Here is a 25,422-nt window from a genome sequence, read left to right on the forward strand (position 1 = left end):
TACGTCAAATCAATACAATTTCAGTTTAAAAATTGTGTGTAAATATTTGCTAAAATAAAACAGCTGAAGCAAAACAGCTGATTTCGAATACTCAAAATTATTTCTCCCTAGTTGTTCCCTTCCCTTACTATTTAGAATAGGAGGATTTTATTCCCGGGGAAAATCAATTCCCAGGGAAGGCATTCCCCAGGGAATATTTAGAATAGGGGTAATTATCTAGCATTTCGTCTACAAATGCGGTATAAGGAATACCTTTGAAATTCCTATTAACGTATCGCCCATGCGAGATAAGATTTAAGTGTATCTCCCATAAATATGTATCACCCAGACAAAGTCTTCTTTTTTCTATAACATCACTCAATATTTACAATCCACCAATTGAGTAGTTTCCGTTTTGTGGATTCTATAGCTGACTCGGAATATTTTCGTTTTCTTCTGCATTGTAGCAAAGTTAGTTAGAACCATGATGCGTATGAGTCATGTGTTATTACAAATTCATTGTTCATTCGCCACAATGGATATGTTAGTGAACTACAATATTAAGCCCTTCATTATTTTAAATTTCAAAAACTAATGGATCTAAAATGGTCGATTAGCATATGTTGTGTAGCTGCTATATTGGATAGTCGAAAAAGTATTTTTTTTCTTTTTAGCCAATAGATGGCGCTGGAGCCTTCTATCTCCACTAACATCGCGTCATACTATAAAGTGTTGGAAAGGTGCATTAATGATGATCAACAAAAAAGGCTACGCCTTTAATCAGGACAATATTAGGCCACACACATCGGTGATGAATCGCAAAAATTGTGGGTGTTTCCCTGAGAAGATTTGATTCAGTTATAATCCTTGACTATTTCGGTAAATCCAAAACTACCTTAATGAGGAAAAATAGACTTCAAGAAAAGATTGGGTTTGCCCTATAAAAAATTTCATTATGATTTTTCAAAAAATTGGTTAAAGTTTGATTAGAAATACGAAGTTTTTTTTTCGTCTAACCAACATGTTGATATCAATCGCATAAAATGAATCATCTTCAAAAATTCGTCATTATGATTGTACATAATGACGATAACATGCATACTGTCAAGATAACATAAACATCTTATCTCAAGTATTTTTTTTTGTTTGTTTTGTTTTTTATTATTTATACAAATCAATAAGAATAAAACTATTCTGACTTACATATATACCTATATCTATCTGTACATTGTTTGTGTGTGTGTGTTTTTTTTTGTCGTGGGAACATTAACTACTTATCAGTAAAAAAATTAATTTCTTCATATCTTACATTAATACTACACGTGTTGGGATCACATAACAAAAGACATATTTTGAAAATTTTATTATCTACGTATGAAGTGTGTAGTGTACATTATTTTTTATTTTTTTTCTATTTTGTTCGATCTCTTGTTTTTTTCTATTGTATTTGCAAATTAATGAACTTATAGCCTAAATGAAATGAATGCACGTATCTTAATTGAGGAGCAAAGAGGAAAAGAGAATAACCTTACATGGCACCCGTTTGTAATTTGTAGAGGGTATAGTAAAGTCCACGCTTTTCGAGTAATTTCTTGTGAGAACCATATTCACATACTTTGCCTTCATCGAAGACAAATATAATATCACAATCAACAATTGTCGAGAGACGATGTGCAATACTGATACTGGTACGACCTTCACTGGCCACTTCCAAAGCGTCTTGTACAACTTTTTCACTTTCGGCATCTAAAGCTGACGTGGCCTCGTCCAGAAGTAATATTTTTGGATTTCTTACTAAAGCTCGTGCAATGGCTATTCTTTGTTTTTGACCACCAGACATTTGGGTACCTTTCTCGCCCATGCGTGTTTCGTAGCCCTGTAATAAAAATGTAAATATTGTGGTATTTAATGTTGAGTTTTGTTTTCACAACGCTACATTAATATATTTAATTTATTTTATCTTAAAAAAGTTTTATAAATACACTTAAAAACATTCTTAATTATAGAATGATTTAAAATCCACTCTAAATATTTTCTGTATAAATTCTTGCTCTTAAATTAAATCTTAAATTAGAATGGTTTGGAATTTCATTTTCGAGAATTTTGTTAGAGAGTGAGTCGGCTTTAATTTTGTGGAGTATTTACAATAAACTAAACACTAAAAGTTCACGGAAAAATAGAGTTGTTGTTAACTCATGTCTGTTCATCTGATGAAGTTCCTTTGGAATTCGTACGAAAAATTCCATCCATACTAGAAAGGACTAAGTGGCTAATTATCGTTAAAGCTGCGAAATAATGGCATAAAAAATCTTAACGCTAGAATAGGGTATACAGCTATATTCTTATTGTCGAGTTTATTCTTAATCCGATAAATAATAAAATCCACTCTCAAAATTTTTCGGTATTAATTTCCTGTTCTTAAATTAGTATGGTTTGAAATTTCGAGAATTTTATTAAGTTTTATGTATTTTTTTTAGAGTATTTAGAGTCTTTTCCTTTTTATTTTATTTTTTACCTAAGTTAAGTGTAATTTTTATAAGTTTCACAACAACGTAATAAAAATTGTCTGTATTCTACTAAACTCCCCTTTATACTCTGATTCTCAAATTTAGACACTAAAATAAAAGAAAAGTTTTCTTTTGTGAGGAATGAATTTTTAGAGAAATTGACACAAAAAATGTTTCTCAAAAAGCAAATAAACTCGGCCTTATTTGTTCTTAAAAAAAATAATCTACCACAATTTGGAGAAAATTTTACCAAAAAACTACCAAACAAACAAACTTGTCAAAATTTTATTCCTATAGAAAATTTTATCAAAATTTTATTCCTATATAAAATTTTCTTAAAATTTTATTTCTATATAAAATTTTCTTGAAATTTTTTACCTATAGAAAATTTTGTAAACATTTTATTCTATCGAAAATGTTCTTAAAATGTTATTTCTATAGAAAATTGTCTCAAACTTTGTAGGAAATTTTGTCAAAATTTCATTCTTATAGAAAATTTTGTCAAATTTTCATTCTCATAGAAAATTTTGTCAAAATTTTATTCCTATAGAAAATTTTGTAAAATTTTCATTCTTATAGATTCCTATAGAAACTTTAGTGAAAATTTTATTCTATCGAAGATGTTCTTAAAATTTTATTTCTATAGAAAATCTCAAAATTTGTATCCCTATAGAAAATTTTGTCAAAATTTTATTTCTATAGAAAATTTTGTCAAAATTTTATTCCTATTTTTTGTGAAATTTTTCTTTTATCGAAAATTTTCTTAAAATGTAATTTCTACAGAAAATTTTGTTTCTCTATGGGAAATTTTGTCAAAATTTTATTTCTATAGAAAATTTTGTCAAAAATGTATAGAAAATTTTATTCTTACAGAAAATTTTATAGCAATAGAAAATTTTCTCAAAATTTCATTCTTATAAAAATTTTGTCAAAATTTTATACCAATAGAAAATTTTGAAAAAATTTTATTCCTATAGAAGATTTTGTCAAAAATTTATTCCTATAGAAAATTTGTGAAGTAACATAGATTTCAAAATCTACCAATCTACCAAACAGTAAAAAGACTACCATTTTTGGTAGAATTCTACCAATTGTGGCACCCTACACTAATAGAAAAAGTTTCGTTATATTAACGAAATGTGTCGTTAAAAGTCAGCCAATGAAACAAATTCGTAAACTCACTTTTGCGAAATTTCATAAAAAGGGCCGTAGATTTAAATATTTCTCAATTTTTTTCTAACATTGTGCTCCACTCCAGGGCATTAGCTGAGGTTTAAAGACTAAAGATTTTATCGAAGTCTAACAAATTTTGTCCACTTTGGTTCATATTTAAATATATGTAAATGGCACCCAACAAATTTGAAGGATTTGAGATGTATCGAAAATGTTGATCTACAAAGTTGTGCTGGGTATACTATAGTCGGCCCCGCCCGACTTTAGAGTTTCCTTACTTGTTTTGTCATGGATTAATGAAACCACTGGTATTGTGGCTTTTCACTGCTTTATATTTGAAAAAAAAGAAAAATATTTCTCTGGACTATTTCGGTAAAAGATAGTCCGAAAGCCATTTTTCTTTTGTGTTCGGCTATCAAAAAGTGCCTAAAAGTTAACAATATTGCTCTACTTCTTTTTGGTATAACCTCTAAATATATTCACAATAAAATAAGATTAAATTTGCTTCGACTTACCAATGGCAATGCGGAGATGAAATTATGTATATTGGCCTTTTTGGCTGCTTCTATTATCTCCTGTTCCGATACCATACGTGTATTATTACCATAGGCTATATTCTCACGTATGGTTCGATCGAATAGTATGGGTTCCTGTGATACAATACCCAATTGCTGACGTAAATTATGCAATGAAATATTACGCAAATCATTATTGTCCACACACACCGAACCACTATCAACATCATAGAAACGTTGTAACAATTGGATACATGTGGATTTGCCACAACCCGATGGACCAACCAGAGCTATCTTTTGTCCACGTGATACAGCTAAACTAAGGCCACGAAGTACAGTGATTTCACTACGTGTAGGATATGAGAATTTCACATCATTATACGAGACATTGCCTTCCGATGTCCAGGGGGCTTGAGAAACACCAGGGCGATCGGTAATTTTCGATTCTCGTGTAATAAGTTTATAAATACTCTCAGCAGCACTGATACCCTTTTGAAAGTTGGGAGCAAAAGCCAAAGCACTGGCAATAGAAGCTGTACCCATAATCAGAGCTTGCGAAACTTTAAAGACATTTTCGAATTGCATGCCCTTGTTGACCACACACCAACCACCATAGTACATACAAGCGGCATAGGCAAAGAACATAAGGGAACGGGCTAGGCCATAAACAAATCCGCGATAATGGGTATTACGTTTGGCTTTCTGTAAGAAATAACAAAAGAAATATTAAAGAGAATGTAAATATCCTCTTTTTTTGCCAAAATGAAGAAGCTACTTACTTCTACAGCAGGATATAATAGATCCATATATTGTTTGTGGAACATTTCTTCACGACCCAAAGAGGCCACTGTACGAATATTGGAAACAACTTCAACAGCAAGCTGTAAAAATGTGCAATTATTATTTTTCTTATGAAGTTTCCCCGGCGATATCCTACCTTAGTACATTTTTCCATTGTCTTTGCTGTACCCATATTTTCTTGAGCCATTACTTTACGTTGCAAATATGTAGCAATCAAAATAAATGGTGCAAATGCCAAAGCCAAAAGACCCAAACTCCATTCATAGTACATGGAGAGACCAATACCCAAAACTAGAGTAGCCAGAGATTGTACAATTGTGCCAATACGTTGTCCAGTAGCCTAGGGAAATAAAAGAGATAATTTTCGAAATTAATTTTTTTGTGATTTCAAGTTGTAAGAATTTGTAAGTGATGTCTAAGTGGTGTCATTCTAACTCAGCTATCAGCCGGCCCCCTTCATTTGTTGGTTTGTTCTGAGTGGTATGAGAGAAATTCCACTTGTCTTTTATGGCATGACAAACGTAACGAAAGTGTCAAGTTTGAAAAACTAACAATTAAACAATTAATTGATTACGAGGGTTTCGTTTTATATTTCGGGTTTGGGCAACCCTAGTGTCATATAAAAGTGTTACAAAATTAAATTTAGATACATACAATGAAAAAAATATTTACGTGATATTAAGGATTATGCAACCTCAATTTTAGGATGCGCAATTTGCACACTATCAACGACAAATTTCTTTAAAACAATCATATTTTAATTAAAAGAAAGTTTATAATCTTTGCCTCAAAAATTTTTTTCATTAAATTTAGAAGACACATTTTGAAAATTTGCGTCCCTTCGTTAAAGTTGCATGTCTTTAAACTAAGGCAAATTTTCCTTAAAGTAAAAAAACACATTTTTGATTTAAAGAAATCGTCCTTAATTTAATTGAAATATTGAATTTTTAGGTTTAAGATAAAACCGCTTCAAAAATAGGCTAAGACTTATTTTGAGGATTTAGCATCTTTGGTTTAATTTTTTTTTAGAATTAAGAAAATATTTTTTGCTTCGAAGTATCCATCATAATTTGGTTTTTTAATTTTGTTTGTACGTGAATAGCTTTATTAATATGCCGGAAAAATAGAATGAAAATGCGATAAATGAGAACTGTATCCTAATTTTAATTTTATAGATCCTAGATTTAAAGCCAGATAGGTTGCAAAAAAATTTCCTTATTTTAAAGAACCCGCATCTTTGGCCGGAATCAAAACCAAAATCCTTAAAGGAAGGTCAAAATCTTTGGATCCATATAAACTTTTTTTGAGTGTATCTTATTTAACAAATTTTCATTGTCTTTTCGCGGTAATAAAGGTATTCATGTACAAACAAATGTCATTTTAAAAATCCAAATTTTAACGGATACTTCAAAGTAAAAAATGTTTTTTATTCCAAAAAAAAAAAAACTTTAAAGTAAATACTCAAAAGAGACATAGCCTATATTTGAAGCGTTTTTGATCGAAAGATTCAATATTTCAGTTAATTTAAGGACGATTTCTTTAAATCAAAAATGTGTTTCCTTATTTTAAGAAAAAAAAATGCGATACATAGACATACGACTTTAACAGAGGAACGCAAATTTTCAAAATTTATATCCTAAATTAAAATGTCCTTAATATTTTGTAAATTGCGCAACCTAAAATTTAGGTTGCGTAACCTCCAATATCAAATAAATATTTTTTTCAGTACAAAAAATTAAAAAAAGATTGTTCGCATTGGATTCCACACAAATTACACAAGGGAACAGTGGTTCTGTTGATTAAGAACTGAATATCGTTTTTAAGGTTATTTGAGACTAAACTACTTGGAAAATGGAAAAACAATGTAAGTACGGCTTAAAGAGAATATTGTTTGGGAGTTTCGGATTTTTTTAAATTTATTTCATTCCATATGTACACTCAGAAAAAAAATGAACTCTTCTAATTCACTAGAGCCAATTTAACTTTATTTTAGTTCATGGAATTATTATGTTTGGAGAAAATTAGCTTTACTCTAATAATTTTTTGCGTACTTCAGTACTTTTTGCGTACGGGAAAAAATTATACACAAAAGCATAAGCATAAAGATTTACTAAATTCGTATATCTCATTAAATATTCAAAATTTTCTAAAAGTTTTCTTCCTGGTGGGTTCACTGTTTTTGTTCAGTGTAGCGGAAGTTCCTTAATTTTGAACATAACAGTACATCTCAAAAAGTTGAGCTGATAGAAAAAAAACGAAGTGTAGATTTGAATTCAGTGACCTCAAATTACTAAAAATTTGCTATAAATTTCAAATCAACACAAAAAAAGTTCAATTTTGTTCACCTGTTTTAGCGATCGCTAAAAAAAAATAGTGCCGACGTGACGCAATCGTACACACACAAAAATCTGATTCAATCACGAAATTAATTGATACAATTAACCAATGCCCCATTTTTTTTTTTTTTGTCAGCTGATTAAATATTCAATGTTAACGACACAAAAGCAAGAAAACTAATCAAGAAAATTTTATACGTTTAAATTCAGTATATGCTGCAAAGGCTCTTGAACAGGTGCAACTAAGTTTTATTTTATTCATTTTTGTTGTCTTAAGGAGTGTTTTACTAAAAGCTTCCTTATGTAGTGGCGGGATTGGGCAATGTCTTCAAATGTCTTCAATCACAAAAATGATAGTATCAATCGCAGTTTTCAATGGGCATAAAAATAATACTTGATAAAAATTTAATTGATTTCATGAGCAAAATTCAATAAATTTTTTAATTGATTCAATTAAAAATTTAATTGACATTGATTGCAAAACTTTATTGAGTTTGTAATTAAAAACTATTTTCAATTACTTTCTTAATGGACTTTTGATTAAAAGATTGTTTGAAATAAATTTTTGATTAAAAATTAAAAACCAAAAATGTCCATCACCTTTTTTAACTGACCTAGTCTTCTGAGTTTGATTAAAAAGTTAATTCTATCAATTAATTTTTTAATTAAAAAAACAAACAATCATTGTCTTAATTATCTTAATGTTTCTATCTTGATTAAAAAGTTAATAGTATTATTAATTGCAAAAAATTTTCAACTTCAATCAACTTTGTACTTGGAAATATTTTGGTGATATTTTTTTCTGTTTACCACTGGAACAACGCAGAATAGTCAATTCTGAGTAGTACACAACCATTTTTTGTCTTCCAAGAAATCAGAAAAACCTACCGCCACCTGAATGCGAGCTCTCACACATCGGAACAAAACATTGGATTTTTGAGCACTGAAAAAACCGATTTACTGGGTCATCCGTCGTATAGTCATGACTTAGTACTGAACGACTTCTTTTTATTCTGGTACTTAAAAAATAAAATGAGAGGTTACGCTTTCCGATACCTTCAAAAACAGTTGATGCGTTCAAAATTCATGTTTTGGAGATACATCAATCCGAGTGGCATTATTACTTCATCAATTGGTTCAAACGCATGCAAAAGTGTATAGAATACATATTTCGAAAAATAGTAAATGATTTTCTCTAATCCCGAAATATAGAAGACAATGCTTGTAAATAATTCTATCAGACCCACTTAAGAAATCACAAATTTTGTACGCTTTTGTCTACTTACACCTTGAACAGCAGAAGCATCACCAGACAAACGGGCACATAAACTACCCGTACCATTGGCTCTATCATCAAACCAAGAGATTTCCATTTTTAACATAGCTTCAAACATTAAACCACGTAAGCGTTCGGTTAAACGTTCACCAGCAATACCAAATGTATAGATCTGCAAATATAGGAGAACAACAACGTTGATTTATAAATCCTCTATAAAATCAAATTAAAATCACTCTTTAAATACCTGCAAGAAAGTGGCTATGCCCACAACTATACCACAAATCAAGAAATATAAACTGAAAGTATCTGTCTCGCTTCTCACATAGTCGTCATCATCGCGTACAGCCAAAACACCCAAAATTGAACCGAACAACACGGCAAACAAAGGCATAGCTGCACCCATAATCACTGAACATATGCAACCGCACAAGATCTGAGGCCATTCCTTGTCGTTCATTTTCAAAATATTGAATATTGAAAATTTACCCTTTTCACTGATGGCAGCGACAACTTCATCGTTTTCTTCTTTGGCAATAGTGATTTGTTCCTCATCTTCATCTTTGGCATTGACAAAGAATTCTTTTTGACCTACCCCAGGGGTATTGGCGTTTGCATCATCTCCCAATTGGGTCATTACAAGATTATAGTAATGCTGTTGTAAGGCCATAAGTTCCGTGTGGGTACCACTCTCCACCACTTTACCTTTATTGATGACAACAATACGATCGGCACGACGTATAGTGGACAAACGATGGGCTACAATAATTGTAGTTCTTCCAATACTGGCCTTCTCCAATGCGGCTTGTACCTTAGCTTCACTGGCTGTATCCAAAGCCGAGGTGGCTTCATCCAATAGGAGAATTTCCGGATCTCTAACCAAAGCTCGAGCAATGGCAATACGTTGTTTTTGACCTCCGGACAATTGGGCACCACGTTCTCCCACCAATGTTTGGAAACCTTGGGGTAATTTATTAATGAAAATCATGGCATTGGCCGCACGGGCGGCAGCTTCAATTTGTTCTTTGGTTGCATCTTCACGACCATATCGTATATTCTCATAAATGGTAGTTCCAAATAGAACAGGTTCTTGACCCACAACACCAATACGTTCTCTCAACCATTCAATATTCAGATCTTTCAAATTGACATCATTGAAATAGACATTGCCACCATCGGGATCATAGAAACGTTGAATCAATTGTATGCAAGTGGATTTGCCACAACCTGAAGATCCTACCAAAGCTACAGTTTGGCCACGTTTTATTCTTAAATTGAATTTATCCAGAATTTGTACTGTTTTTCGTGTGGGATAACTGAAATCAATGTCACGAAATTCGATGTGTATCAAAGGATGTTGTAATCGTTTTCCTTGAGCACCAATTGGATTAATAGTGGGAATTTGATCGATAATTTTGAAGATTTTTCCGCAGGCACCCTTGGCAATACCAAAAGCTTCGATATATGGAGAAGCCATACCGATATTCATGGAACCCATCATAACGGAGAAGAAAACCTGAAAAGATTGTAAATTTTTAGGTTTAGTTTTTCAAACAATTCTTTCGAATTAACATTTTTTAAATACTATCACTTTAATTGTAAATAATTTAAAAAAATTTAGCATTTTATATCAATAAGGTATTTATTGATTTTAAAGTACATATAGTAGCTGGGGCACGGTGACGTATAAGTGTTAATAAATAAAATGATACGGTGACGTATGAATGGTATACTATTTGTGAAGTCATGGTGGCGTATGTGTGATGATATTGAAAGCATAACAAAATATAATGGACAAGTAAATCAGGGCAGTTTTTATGAGGGATCTATCTATCGTACACAGAAAAAAAAAACAATTAAGGAAAGTCTAAAGTCGGGGCGGGGCCGACTATATTATACCCTGCACCACTTTGTCATCTACATTTTCGATACCATCTGAAATCCTTCAAATTTATTGGGTGCTATATACACGCAGAGAAGGAATATGATCACCTCAAACATGTTTCTAGAGCAAAAAGTTATTTTTGTATGGTGACCATGTAATGTTGAAATCAAAAAAACATATATATGAGAGCTATATGTAAATCTGAACCGATTTCAACCAAATTTGGTACGGATAGTCAGAATGTTAATTCTACTTTCTGTGCAAAATTCAATTCAAGTAAATCGGTGTAAAAGATTGGCCACTGTGGTCATATGAGTGTAAATCGGGCGAAAGGTATATATGCTAGCTATATCTAAATCTGAACCGATTTCTATAAAATTAACCACACTTGACTACACTACTAATTGTACTCCTAGTGCAAAATTTCAACCAACTTGGCTTCTGCGGCCATATAAGTCCATATCGGGCGAAAGATATATATGGGAGCTATATCTCAATCTGAACCGATTTTATTCAAATTTGTCACATTTGACTATAGTAATAATTGTTCTCATTGTGCAAAATTTCAAGCAAATCAGGGTAATACTCTGGCTTCTTGGTCCATATAAGTGCATATCGGGCGAAAGATATTTATGGGAGCTATTTCTAAATCTGACCAGATTTTGACTGTACGACCAAGTGTTATATTTGTACAAAATTTCAAGCAAATCAGGGTAAAACTTTGGCTTCTGGGCCCATATAAGTGCATATCGGTCGAAAGATATATATGGGAGCTATATCTAAATCTGAACCGATTTCTTCCCAAAATCAATAGGGTTCTATTCAGACCCAAAACAGGAACTTGTGCCAAATTTGAAGTCGATTGGACTAAAACTACGACCTAGACTTTGATCACAAAAATGTCTTCAGACGGACATGGGTAGATCGACTCAGAGACCCACCCTGAGCATTATTGCCAAAGACACCGTGTTTCTATCTCGCCTCCTTCTGGGTGTTGCAAACATATGCACTAACTTATAATACCCTATTCCACAGTGTGGCGCAGGGTATAAAAAACATCCCCAACATTTTTCCAATTAAAATTTTAATTGAATTTTAAAAAATATTCAGTTAAAAATTTAATTAGTACATCAATTACAAAAATTAATTGTATCAATTATTTTTTTAATTGGAACAATTAATTTTTTTATTGACTTTTTTACTATAACTTCTGTTATTGAAGACATTTCAATTAAAAATTAATTTCGCGACTGAAGACAAAAAGTATTTTTTTTTCTGTATACTTTGACATTGATTCTTAGCTAGTTATAGGTCATAATAAAACTTCTCCGTTGAATTTCAAGCAGTTTAGATGAAGCAAATATGGGGATCGAATTTTATGGAAATGAATGAATGAAAAATATATGTTTGGGTCTTAAAAACTCCAAATTATCTTCACCATATTTAAAACAAATCGGAATTGATAAATTTAAATGTGGTTTATTTGAGGACTAAAAACGTCGAAATCGTTTCATATTCCCCGTTTCAATTCTGGCCATTAATGTAATTTGAAGTCATTAAATGGCCAATTTTGGAAAAATGCTTATTAATTATTCTAATATTATAAAATAACATTTTTTTTAATTTAATTAAAATTTTATTTAGCATTTCTAGAAATAATTTTCTATCTGGCAAGAGTAATAATGATAAAAAAAAAACATATTGAAGATATTTATTTGTTAATTGCTTACCGTAATCATAGTACCAGGATCATAATTACTGTAATATTCCTCACCATGATAATTCTTCAAGACCAAACCAACACCATACCAAAAGGCCAAAGCATATGAGGCATAAATGAAGAACCACAATAGACCAAAACCCATGCCAGAGAATAAATTACGTTTAATATTTAATTTGCGGGCATCAACAATTTTATCCTTATATGCTTTTGTCTCTTTTGGTTCGCCCTCGAAAGCTTTTACGGTACGTATACCACTCAAAGCTTCTTCAGCTATAGTACCAGCCGCAGCATAGACATTAAGTTCTTGTTTAGCCAATTTGGAAGTAGCCTATAAATGGAGGGAACAAATAATATATATATTTTTTTATGAAATATGTTAGGCTTCGTGTTGGAATATGGTCAAGTATACTTACAACTGCCACCAAACCCATGGCTATAAATGTAACTGGTAAACTGCATAAACATACAAGAGCCAATTGCCAACCTTTAATAAAGGCCAAAATAATTGAACCGGCAAATGCAACCATAAAATGAACGAACATAACAACTTTTTCAGCTAAACCATCTTCCATTTTTGATAAATCTCTGTAAAAGTTAAAGTGTGCGATATTTTCCAAATAAATAATAAAAACAAAACAAAAAATCAGTAAATATAGGGTAAAACAGAAGCCATTGACGTTCGTTAAATTTACTTCGTGCAACAAAGTATTACATACACATCATAGATAAGATGTATTATGATTAGAGGCAAATTTCCCCGGGAACGGGATCCCAGGGATTTTGCCATATTTTTGCTTTCGGATTTTTTTACAGAATATCACACTAAAAAAAGGGATTTTAGTTCATACACCTATTGTGCTGAGCCCACAAACATATTGTCATTTATCCACAAACATATTATCATATGTCTCCAACCATTTTATGGCTTGTGTTTTTTTCTATCATTCTACTATTTCTGAGATCATATTTTACTTACTCATTCATACGACTGGCCACTTCACCACTTTGATTTACATCATACCATGACATATCCTGATGCAAAACTGATCGAAAGAATTTACCACGTATTCTTAATATTTGAGCATGTGCAGCATAATTAAACAGGGTCACTGATAAGTAACTGCAACATAACATTATAATACCGATCATGGTATTTTGAAAGGCAAATGTTTGTACAGCATCCAAAAGTCCATCGGCAGGTGATGATTTGGTATATTTGGTCATGTTACCAAATCCTCCAAGTTCTTGACCAAAATCGATCATATTCTATGGGGGAAAGGGACAAGAGAAAATCATTTAAAGTAATTATAAAAAGATTCCAAATTTTTTTTTGTCAAATAGAATAGAAAAACAAATGAGTAAAGTAGAAAGTCGAGCGGGGTCGACTATATCATACCCTAAATCACCCTTACTGAATTAGTAAACATTGTTTGTGGGGTATGAGTGGTACAGTATTGGGAGATAACCCGCATTTCCATATGTCAGAACATTAAGCGGTACATAGTTATGGGAGTTTTATCACAATCTGAACAGAAATATTAGGACCTATAGTTGATTCTGAATCTACAGATTGCTTCCATTAGTAAAATAAGGGGAAATCGGTCAATTAGTTTGGGTAATAAATCCAAATTTGTGCAAATCGGTCAATATATTTATGTACAAGCTACATGTATAGCTAAATAGATCGTCTAATACATCAAAATTTGAAATTGAACTAACGTTGGTTAATAAACAAGAGTATTATGGCAAACTTTGGGAAATTCGAGCGATGCATATATATGGGAGCTATATCTAAATTTGAACCAATTTGGATAATATTTGGCAAGTTTGATTGATACCCAGAAGGTTACCTTGTGCTAAATTTGAGCAAGATCTAATAATAAATGAGGCCTCTATGGTCAAAAATATGGTTATTAGGGGCAAATTAGGGCAAAAATCGTGTAATACATATAATATCGGGTAATAAATAAGGCTTTTGTGGCCAAATTTGAGAAAATCGGGTGATACATATGTTATATTGGAGCTATATCTAAATCTCAACCGATTTCGATGAAAATTTTGCACACTTGAAGGGTGATGAAAAAGATTACTTTGTGCCAAACTTGACGATAATCGCTTTGTAAAAAAGCGCAACGTAACCTCATTTGTCGAAATCGGGCGATACATATATATGGGAGCTATAACTAAATATGATCCGATTTCTTCCAAATTCAATATAGCATTCGTCCTTGTACCCAAAAAACACCTTGCACAAAATTTCATCAAAATCGGTTAATAATTGTGACCGGAATTCTTGGGAACAACAAATACATGGACAGACGGACAGCAAGCGCTAGATCGACTCAGGAGGTGATTCCCCAAATCGGTCGGTTTATATGGGGACTATATCAAAACCTGGACCTATATAGCCCATCTTCGAACTTGACCTGCCTGCAAAAGACGAGTCCGTGCAAAATTTCAGCACGATTGCTTCATTATTGAAGACTGTAGCGTGATTACAACAGACAGACAAACAGCCAGGCAGACAGACTGACATGGTTATATCGTCATAGAATTTCTCACTGATCAAAAATATTTATATATATACTTTATATAGTCGGAAATCGATATTTCGATGTGTTACAAACGGAATGATGGTGTGTGTAAAAAAAGTATTAAAGAAATAAAAAATACAAAAATCAACAAGTAGGGAAAAATTAAGAAAAAAAATTACATTTCGTAATAAATATAAATTTAAAAAATAATAAAATATTAAATAGTAAAAAATTATTTTCTATGATAAATAGGATTTCTACTAAAGAATACGAATCTCTCATTTGGTGTTATGGAAAAATTAACGCCTAGTCCAAAGCGTTGAGAAGAACACAGTTTTGGATTTTAAGATTCTTTTTAGCCAATTGTATAATTAGTAGAAGCTACAGTTTGTCAAAAATGTAAAAATAATGGGGATATTAAAATCCAAACCCGCAGTCCAACAGCCCATTCACATTAGACACGAAATCTACTAAAAATAGATTTGAAATCCCTGTTTTATAGGGCAAATGACAGTTGAAATCTAGTTAAAGTGGATTTTGGAAATGTATTGTAAATAGGATATAATTAATATATAAATATTTTAAAAAATATCCAAATTTTCTCAAATTTGAATGAGAAAGTATTTTTAAAATTTAGATTTCTGTAAAAAAATCTAAAACACACAGATCATTTTTTTCTGATTTAATCACGAATTTAATCTAACCAATTAATTTAATAATTGAAATTGTTCAATCACGAATATGCATCAATTACGGTATTAAATTTAATTGATTTTGATCGCATATCCTTGGATATGAGTAAAAATTTACAATTAATAAAATAGAAAAAAGAAATTATTTGGTTGGAAGTATTTTTTAATTAAGATGCTAATTTGCATAATAACAATTTTATTATTGAAATCTTAAAAATTCCCCATAATTGACTTTATTTTTATTAATTTTTTTTTAAATCAATTAATTTTTCAATCAACTTTTTTATACCCACCACCATAGGATGGGGGGTATATTAACTTTGTCATTCCGTTTGTAACACATCGAAATATTGATCTAAGACCCCATAAAGTATATATATTCTGGGTCGTGGTGAAATTCTGAGTCGATCTGAGCATGTCCGTCCGTCCGTCCGTCCGTCTGTTGAAATCACGCTAACTTCCGAACGAAACAAGCTATCGACTTGAAACTTGGCACAAGTAGTTGTTATTGATGTAGGTTGGATGGTATTGCAAATGGGCCATATCGGTCCACTTTTACGTATAGCCCCCATATAAACGGACCCCAAAATTTGGCTTGCGAGGCCTCTAAGAGAAGCAAATTTCATCCGATCCGGCTGAAATTTGGTACATGGTGTCAGTATATGGTCTCTAACAACCATGCAAAAATTGGTCCACATCGGTCCATAATTATATATAGCCCCCATATAAACCGATCCTCCGATTTGGCTTGCGAGGCCTCTAAGAGCAGCAAATTTCGTCCGATCCGGCTGAAATTGGGTACATGGTGTTATTATATGGTCCCTAACAACCATGCAAAAATTGGTCCACATCGGTCCATAATTATATATAGCCCCCATATAAACCGATCCCCCGATTTGGCTTTCGAGGCCGCTAAGAGAAGCAACTTTCATCCGATCCGGCTGAAATTTTGTTCGTGATGTTAGTATATGGTCTATAACAACCATGCAAAAATTGGTCCACATCGGTTCATAATTATACATAGCCCCCATATAAACCGATCACCAGATTTGACCTCCGGAACCTCTTGGAAGACCAAAATTCATCTGATTCAGTTGAAATTTGGTACGTGGTGTTAATATATGGCCTCAAACTCCCATGCAAAAATTGGTCAATATCGGTCCATAATTATATATAGGCCCCATATAAACCGATCCCCAGATTTGACCTCCGGTGCCTTTTGGAGAAGCAAAATTCATCCGATCTGCTTGAAATTTGGTACGTGGTGGTAGTATATGATATTTAACAACCATGCCAAAAGTGGTCCGTATCAGTCCATAATCGTACAAAGCCCCATATAAACCGATCCCGAGATTTGGTTTTGGAACCTCTTGGAGGAGCAAATTTCATCCGAGTGAGTTGAAATTTGGTACATTGTACTAGTATATGGTCGTTAACAACCATGCCTAACTAGGTCCATATCGGTCTATAGTTATATATGGCCCTCAGATAAATCGATCCCCAATCACACAAAAATTGGTCCATATCAAGTTCATAATTGTATATAGCCCCCATATAAGCGACCCCCATATTTCAATTCTGGCTCTCTACGTACAAAAAGTCCATATCGATTCGTAATTATTTGTAGACTTAACTATACATAACTTTTTTGTCTAATATATACCATGTATGGACTAAATCACAGTCTTTCGTAGAAGTTTCTACGCAATCCATGGTGGTGGGTACATAAGATTCGGCCTGGCCGAACTTGCGGCCGTATGTACTTGTTTAATTGGTGATACATTTTTCTGTGTACTTACATTTGCGAGATTACCAAAAATTAAACTATTTGCTGGTGTAGTTAGACCTGTAGCTACAGCCGATAATATTCCTACTATATACATGACTTTATTGGCAGGTGTGGCATATTGGTACATTTTATAAAACGCAACGGGTTCGACATCATCTTTAGGTTTGCCGTCTCCATTTTCGCTGCCTTCGCCTTCTGTAGGAGTTTCGGAGCCTTTTTTCTTGCGTTGCCACCAACTGGTTTTTTTAGTTTCACCATTTATTGGTCTATATGAAGAGATAAAAGACAATTAATAATTATATATAAATTAGGAAAATTAATTTCAATATTTATATATACACACAAAAAAAAATTTCATAAAAATTGAGCCAACGAAAACTTTTCACTGATATAACGAAATATTTTCATTAATACAAAGAAAATATTCTTTAAAACAGAAAATTCTTTATAATAACGCAAAATTTCGTTGTATTAACGAATTTATTTCATTGGCTCACTTTTAATCGCACATTTCGTTAATATAACGAAACTTTTTCCAGTATTTTAAACTGCTTTAGTTTATACACAGTCAAATTCATCCCCCGTCATATCTTTATTGAAGCCTTTCCTAATTGTCCTTAGGACCTCATTATTATGAAAATGTTTCCGAAAATGTTTCCAATTACAAATTTAATTAAAATATACAAAATATCCAATTAAAAATTTAATTGATTTGACAAATTTTTTAATTGAAACAAAAAATTATTATCAATTTAATTGACTTTGGTTATTGGTATAATCATTTCATAGAAAAAAAAATTCGCAAAATTTTTTCCAATTAAAGTCTTAATTGAGTTTTAAAAAATATTCAATTAAAAATTTAATCGATTCAACAAATTTTTTAATTGTAACAAAAATCAATCACAAAAATTAAAAGTATCTATTAATATTTTAATAGGATCAATTAATTTTTTAATTGATACTATCATTTCTATGATTGAAGACATTTAAATTAAAAAATTAATTGGATCAATTAATTTCGTGATTGAATCAGAAAAAAATTTTTTGTGTGTTCTCTGATTGAAGACATTTCAATTAAAAATTTATTGGATCAATTAATTTCGTTATAGAAAACATTTTCGCGAAAATATTTCCAATTAAAATCTTAATTGAGTTTTAAAAAATATTCAATTAAAAATGTAATCGATTCAACAAATTTTTTAATTGAAACAAAAATCAATCACAAAAATTAATAGTATTTATTAATATTTTTATTGGATCAATTAATTTTTTAATTGATACTATCATTTCTGTGATTGAAGACATTTCAATTAAAAAATTAATTGGATCAATTAATTTCGTTATAGAAAACAAAAAATATTTTTTTTTTTTTGCTGTGTACAAACAAGTTCGTAAATGATCCCAGCAAAAAAAATTGGAAGTCCTTCTAAAGGCACAACTTTAAAAGCACTTCCAAAAATACCCTTCCAAAGATGTTCTTTATTTTAACTACACAGGAAGTTCTTTTGATTCGATTTTTTAAAACTCGCGTTTTTCATATTTTTAATAAGAAATTTTAAATTATTTTGTTTCAAATAGATTGAAAAGAAAGTACAAATTAATAAAATGATACAAATTATTTAAATTTTGTCGAAAAAAAATGCTAAATCCATTCTAAAAAAATTGCAAACTTTTGAGTTCAAACGTTTTAGACAAGCGTTAGAATGCATTAAAAATCATAAAAAATTATAAAAAATATTTATTTGGCGAAATATCACACAATTTTATAATTCACATTCAAAACCTTGAATTCGGACCTTAAGAAGTGATGCAAATTCCGTGCAACGGCTGTTGAAATGGTGGACATCCGTCCTATGACAAGCCCATGTTAAATTCATCGCTTTTGCGCCAATTTTGCACCACTTCCGGATTCAAAAAGAACATTTTCACTACTTTTTTGGAGACGCTTTTTATACCCTGCGCCACACTGTGGCGCATATGTTAGTGCATATGTTTGCAACCCCCAGAAGGAGACGAGATAGAACATGGTAATAATGCTCAGGGTGGGTCCCTGAGTCGATCTAGCCATGTCCGTCCGTCCGTTCGTCTGTGAACACATTTTTGTGATCAAAGTCTAGGTCGCAGTTTAAGTCCAATCGCCTTCAAATTTGGCACACGTTCCTGTTTTGGGTCAAAATAGAACCCTATTGATTTTTGAAGAAATCGGTTCAGATTTAGATATAGCTCCCATATATATCTTTCGCCCGATATGGACTTACATGGCCCCAGAAGCCAGAGTTTTACTCCAATTTGGTTGAAATTTTGCACTAGGAGTACAATTAGTAGTGTAGTCAAGTGTGCTAAATTTTATTGAAATCGGTTCAGATTTAGATATAGCTCCCATATATATCTTTCGCCCGATTTAGACTCATATGAATGACCACCGAGGTCAAAGTTGGAGTCCGATTTACGTGAAATTTTGCACAGGGAGTAGAATTAAAATACTAAGTGTGCATGTCAAATTTGGTTGAAATCGGTTCAGATTTCTATATAGCTTCCATATATATGCTTTTCCCATTTGGGCAAAAATTACCAAAATACCCACATTTTCCCTGTAAAATCGCCACTGCTGTCTAAAATTTTTCTTTATTTCTAATACATATCTATCGACCGATAAATCATAAATACACTTTTGCGAAGTTGCCTCAAAATTGTTTGAGATTAAAATGTTTCCCATATTTTTTTACATAGTGTACCATCCCAGGGCATTAGCCAACTTAAATTTTAAGTCTATAGATTATAAATTTTATTCAGATGGAGTCAGATTTAAATACGATTTAAAATGTATTTGGGACAAAAACCTTTATATATAGCACCCAACACATTTGACGGATTTGATATAGTATCGAAAATGTGGTGCAGGGTATAATATAGTCTGCCCCGCCCGACTTTAGACTTTCCTTACTTGTTTTTGCTGGGATATTGCACTTTTGATTCTTTCGTTCACAAGTACGTCGCATTTTTTTTTAACTCTTAGATTCTCGCGTTCACTTCTCATATTTCTCGGCTTATTTGATTAATTTTGCGATTGTTATCAACCATAATCTTTATCAATTTATTAGACTACATGTCAATGTACCTCCCAAATATATTTGCCCAAATCGAAGGTGTTTCAATGTTATTTCAATACGATATCAATACAGAAATTTCGGTGAATACACATATGTTGCATACCATTTATGGTTTTATCTCAATATTTATAGTCAAATTTGTCAAATATGATAAGGGGCCACTTCTTTTTGACAAGTCATGGTGATTTGGGGAAAATACGCATAGATAAAGATGTCCATAAATGAATGGATTGGTAGTGTATGAATGCGATATATACCCCATTTTCATTACAAATCCAAATGAACTTGGAAAAAATAAAAACACAGAGTTCTATCAACTGTAGATTTCTGAGACATTCGATAATTCTAGCAGTTCACTTAATCACTTAATAAATTGTTATGGATCCAATAAAATTATTAGATTAATTTTTCTTAAGTCACTTCACTAAATTATTCAAAATTAATTCTTCAACTGTTTCATCGACACATATTAATTGTTTAATTGTTCTTAATACTAATGACGTACCCCAATGATTGTAGATTACCTCATATCTTTTATTTACGTTTAAAGGACGTGGTTTTCTTCACTAATCACTAATGCTATTGACCTTTCAATTTGAAAGACATTTTTATATGACTTCAATCATAAATAAATAGAAAGGGATGTCTAAGTAAAGCAAGTGAATTTAAGAAACTGTTGAGCTGTCCCTCATAATTGTAGCTTAGCAACCATTTAAAGGCAATTAACATGCTTATACACATAGTGTATTGTTTTCTTTATATTAAAAATGTCCACATATTTTATTATATATACACAATTCTATTTACAACACTTTATTATAATTGCGTCGAAGGTGACAACAGGTCATGATATTATCACCCAAATGGATCACGTCCGTCCGTAACTCCGTTTGTGAATTGGAAAGGAATAGGTCTATTAATTTAAAAATATTGGGCATTTATTGTTCGAAATTATTGTAATTGAGGTTTTTTAATCCATACTACCCTACAAACATTTTCTATCGAAAGTGTATCGAAGTAGTTTAATCCTGGAAGATATAACTTTCATAAGTGATATCATCTTCTTGTCGAATTAGTGTCCCCGTTCTGGAACAAATATCCCACTACGCGATAGTGTTTTCGGGGAATCGAACCAGTGACTAAAAGTAGTCATAAAAGCTATAGTTATTTTTTAAAAAATTATGATCGGATGCGCCGAGCATTGAACTCGGAACCTTTCGTTTTCAAGACAGAGGCTCTCCCTCAGTGCCACCCACGCTCGTTGGTTGATTGTGGCATTTTACACACATGTCCTCTCAGAGAGGTGCTATTGAAAAATTAGCTATGTCGATGTATAGAGTCTATATTTAGATTTTTGATCGCTGTTAGAGTCGAATCTGTTTCGAAACGGAAACACCCCACGCGATAGTTGTTTTTACTGTTGTTGTGGTTGAGATATTACTACCAGAAAACTTCCTGGCGATTCGAAGTAGTGACATTTTTGCGAAAGACGATAAAACAAACACCCAATTACTTGCAGGGTAAATTCAGTTCGAAAACAAAAATGTGGCCAAAGGCTTTCCTACTTCTTATCTTGAACTAGAGATAGAAAAAAAACGAAAATTGTTTATTTCATCTATATAAAACTTTTTTTCTCATTGAGAGTTCATATGGTTAGAGTAAATTGAAAAAAAATAGACTTTCTGATTCAATCACGAAATTAATTGATCCAATTAAATTTTTAATTGAAATTTCTTCAATCCCAAAAATGTTAGTATCAATCAAAGAATTAGAAATATAAAATATGTTTGATCAAAACATTAATTGATTTCTTTCCAAATAATTTTTAATTGATTCACCACACAAAAAAAATCTGATTCAATTACGAAATTAATTGATCCAATAAAATTTTTAATTGAAATGTCTTCAATCACGAAAATGATAGTATCAATCACATTTTTAATTGGAAATTAAAAAAAAATACTTGATTAATAAATTAATTGATTTCATTAACAAATTGAAATTAATATTTTAATTGATTCAATTAAAAATTTAATTGAACTCAATTAATTTTTTCATTAAAAACGTAACTATTTTCAACTACTTTCTTAACTGACTTAGTGTTTTTAGTTAATCAAATGTTAATCAAATGGATTGTTTGAAAAAAAAAATTAGTTAAAAATTAAAAAAATTTCCATACATTTTTAGTTAAAAATTAAAAAAAATTCCAGACTAATTCACTTAAGTCTGAGTTGTCCGAGTTTGATAATTTGTATCAATAAAATTTTCAATTAAAAATTTTAAAATGTTCAATCATTGACTTAATTAACTTAATGTTTCTATCTTAATTAAAAAGTTAATTGTATCAATTAATTTATTAATTAACAATTTTTCAACTTCAACCAACTTTTTAATTGGAATTTTTTTTGTGATATTTTTTTTTCGGTACATTAAAAATTTAAGTAATTTTATAGAAAAACTCATTTTCTTTTTATTATTTTATTATTTATTGTATTAGTTTTTTTCTTACTTGTACAATAATTATGATGTAATAATTTTCTTGTAATTCTATAAGATTTTATACTTTCTAATGAATTTTTCCGATTACAATTACAGTTGAATTTTTCTTTAGAATTGACTCAAAATTTAACCAATGAATAGTGATTATTTCCGAAAAAAGATTAAATTACATTTTTCTCTAGAAATATACTTTTTATTTAATTAAAATTTTAATTAGGATAAATAATAATGGTAATTAATCATTTTTTAACTAACTTTATTTTTTAATTCTATTAAAAAGTTAATTGCATCAATAATTTATTAATTGATTACGTTTTTAACTTCAATCAACTTTGGAAATATTTTGGTGATATTTTTTTCTTCTGTGTAAGCAAAAAATTATCCAAACTTTCTCGATGATCTTACATTAATTCGATTAAATTTATTTTTATTTATTTAAATCTTCAATTAGAATTTAAAATTATAATAAAAACAAACACTACACTGAAAGAGGAATTTTCTTTTCTAAGGAAAGAAATTTTCAATAAACGAAATATCCCACAAAAAATGAACCTTTCATGCAGGAAAATGTAAATTTAGCTGGAGCGCTATATGAAGTTCTAGACTAATTTAAAATTTACTAATTTAAGAAACTTAAGGAGAAAGTTCACCCATTTTAACAAAATAAAAATTTGCTAAAAAATTTAACTAAAATTTCATTTCTCAGAAAAGAAAACTTTTCTTTGTATAAAAGTCGATTTAGCGATTTTATCCAACATCAAAACTCGATTAGACGACTCGGTTAAAAAAATTGAAAAAAAAAAACGATTAGTAGATTTCAACTATTTTCTCGATTTTTTAATTTTTTAATTGCGATTGGTATTATATCATTTTCGTGGTTGAAGCAATTTCAATAAGATTGGATCAATTTATTTCGCGATTAAAGCCACTAAATATTTTTTATACACACTCAAAAAAAAAGAAGTTTATTCGGAACCAAAGATTTTGACCTTCCAATAAGGTTTTTGGTATTGATTCCGAGCCAAAGATGGGGCTTCTTTAAATTAAAGAAATTTTTTTGTGACTTATCTGGTTTTAAATCTAATATCAATAAAATTAAAATTAGCATACAGATCTCATATATCGAATTCTCATTCTCTTTTCGCGGTATAATAATTAGGTTATTCACATATAAAACACTGACAGTTTAAAACTATAAAGTATAACGATTACTTCAAAGTAAAAAATCTTTTCTTAATTCCAAAAAGACTTTAAACCAAAGATGATAAATCTTCAAAATAAGTCTTAGCTTATATTTGAAGCGTTTTTATGTTAAATCTAAAGATTCAATTTTTCAGATAATTTAAGGACGATTTCTTAAAATCAAAAATACTTTAAGGAAAATTTGCCTTAGTTCAAAGACATGCTACTTTAACGGAGGGATGCAAAATTTACAAATTTGTGCCCTAAATTTAATGAAAAAAAATTTTAAGCAAAGATTATAAACTTTATTTTAATTAAAATTTCATTAATGAAAATTGTCCTTAATACTTTGTAAATTGCGCATCTTCAAATTTAGGTTGCGTAATCTTTAATATCACGTAAATATTTTTTTCAGTGCAGGAATTATTTATTAAGTTAAACAAATTTTCATAAGTCTGAGTAAAAGTATTAACTCATTCAAAGAGAATTGGCACAAATCATTTTTTCAAGAGCAAAATCTCTTGCAAAAAATACCACAAACGAAAAATGTATTGATATTTAATATATTCGAATGATATTAATGACATTTAATATATTCGAAACATCAATTCATTCAAATTATTTTGAAACTCCATATGTTGTATTTCAAACAATCCATAGCTGGGCCGATAGTAAAATTCATGATGAAATTTCATTCCATTTTAATAATTATTTGGAAAATCCGATTTGTAGTTGAACAGATAAACATTCATTGTTTTTGATAAACACAAGCAACTCATGGTGATCATATAAATTCTCAAATTTTTTTTGGTATTTTTTTCTTTTTGGTTTATGCAACTAAAATTATACAAAAGTCTTTTACACTTACACCATGGATCCATTTTTTTGTGTTACTACACCATTTTGTTCATCTAATATAATATTTTTACTATAAAAGGATTTATCATCCTTAGAGGTGTCTTCGTTTGCACTCATCACTTTTTGCTATAGTGATTAAATCACTTCCTGCCTGCTTTTCGATATCCCCAATGACTCAGAGGTAGCGCGTCTCCACGTTTTTTTGAAGATTACTTTCGAATAGAAATACGTTTCACCGAAAATTTCGTTACTGACTAAATTCTTTGCGATTTTTCATTAGCCATATATATTGAAAATTCTATATAAAGGTTTTTTGTTTATTAGATTGGCATTAATTTGTTGATAACATATCGATGAGAGCATGTGGTTATGTCTTCAATTGTTATGAATGTGTGTGTATTTGCGTATATGTGTCTGCACAAGCGATTTCACTTCCCTTGAACATCCTTTGCTTCCACAACGAAAAGTGAGTAGTGAGTAGTGTGTAGTGTGAGTGAAAGCAGTGATTAGTGTTTAGTATAAGATGGCCTTTGGTGCCTCAGATCTTACACAAACAAAAATAT

General features: G+C 30.8%; 1 protein-coding gene across 1 annotated transcript; it reads right to left on the bottom strand.

The window, feature by feature from the left end:
- Window positions 1–1,114: 1,114 nt before the first annotated feature.
- On the bottom strand, window positions 1,115–25,117 carry Mdr50 (Multi drug resistance 50). Its single transcript, XM_075309439.1, has 11 exons — window positions 24,870–25,117; window positions 17,221–17,476; window positions 13,172–13,461; window positions 12,609–12,780; window positions 12,203–12,523; window positions 8,835–10,103; window positions 8,598–8,759; window positions 5,112–5,315; window positions 4,954–5,055; window positions 4,175–4,876; window positions 1,115–1,855 (listed from the first exon to the last, which is right to left on the bottom strand). The coding sequence occupies exons 1-11, from the start codon at window positions 24,974–24,976 to the stop codon at window positions 1,508–1,510; spliced, it is 3,933 nt and encodes a 1,310-aa protein (XP_075165554.1). The 5' UTR covers window positions 24,977–25,117; the 3' UTR covers window positions 1,115–1,507.
- Between the last annotated feature and the right edge of the window lie 305 nt (window positions 25,118–25,422).

The sequence above is a fragment of the Haematobia irritans genome, chromosome 5 (assembly GCF_050003625.1).
Source record: "Haematobia irritans isolate KBUSLIRL chromosome 5, ASM5000362v1, whole genome shotgun sequence".
Classification (NCBI taxonomy): domain Eukaryota; kingdom Metazoa; phylum Arthropoda; class Insecta; order Diptera; family Muscidae; genus Haematobia; species Haematobia irritans.

What these genes read in the sequence shown, in the direction of transcription:
- Mdr50 (XM_075309439.1), bottom strand. Translation starts at nt 24,976, where the DNA reads ATGAGTGCAAACGAAGACACCTCTAAGGATGATAAATCCTTTTATAGT. An exon ending in GCATAGCCACTTTCTTGCAG is followed by an intron (nt 8,760 to 8,834) that starts GTATTTAAAGAG and finishes CTATATTTGCAG; the next exon opens with ATCTATACATTTGGTATTGC. An exon ending in CAATGGAAAAATGTACTAAG is followed by an intron (nt 5,056 to 5,111) that starts GTAGGATATCGC and finishes ACATTTTTACAG; the next exon opens with CTTGCTGTTGAAGTTGTTTC.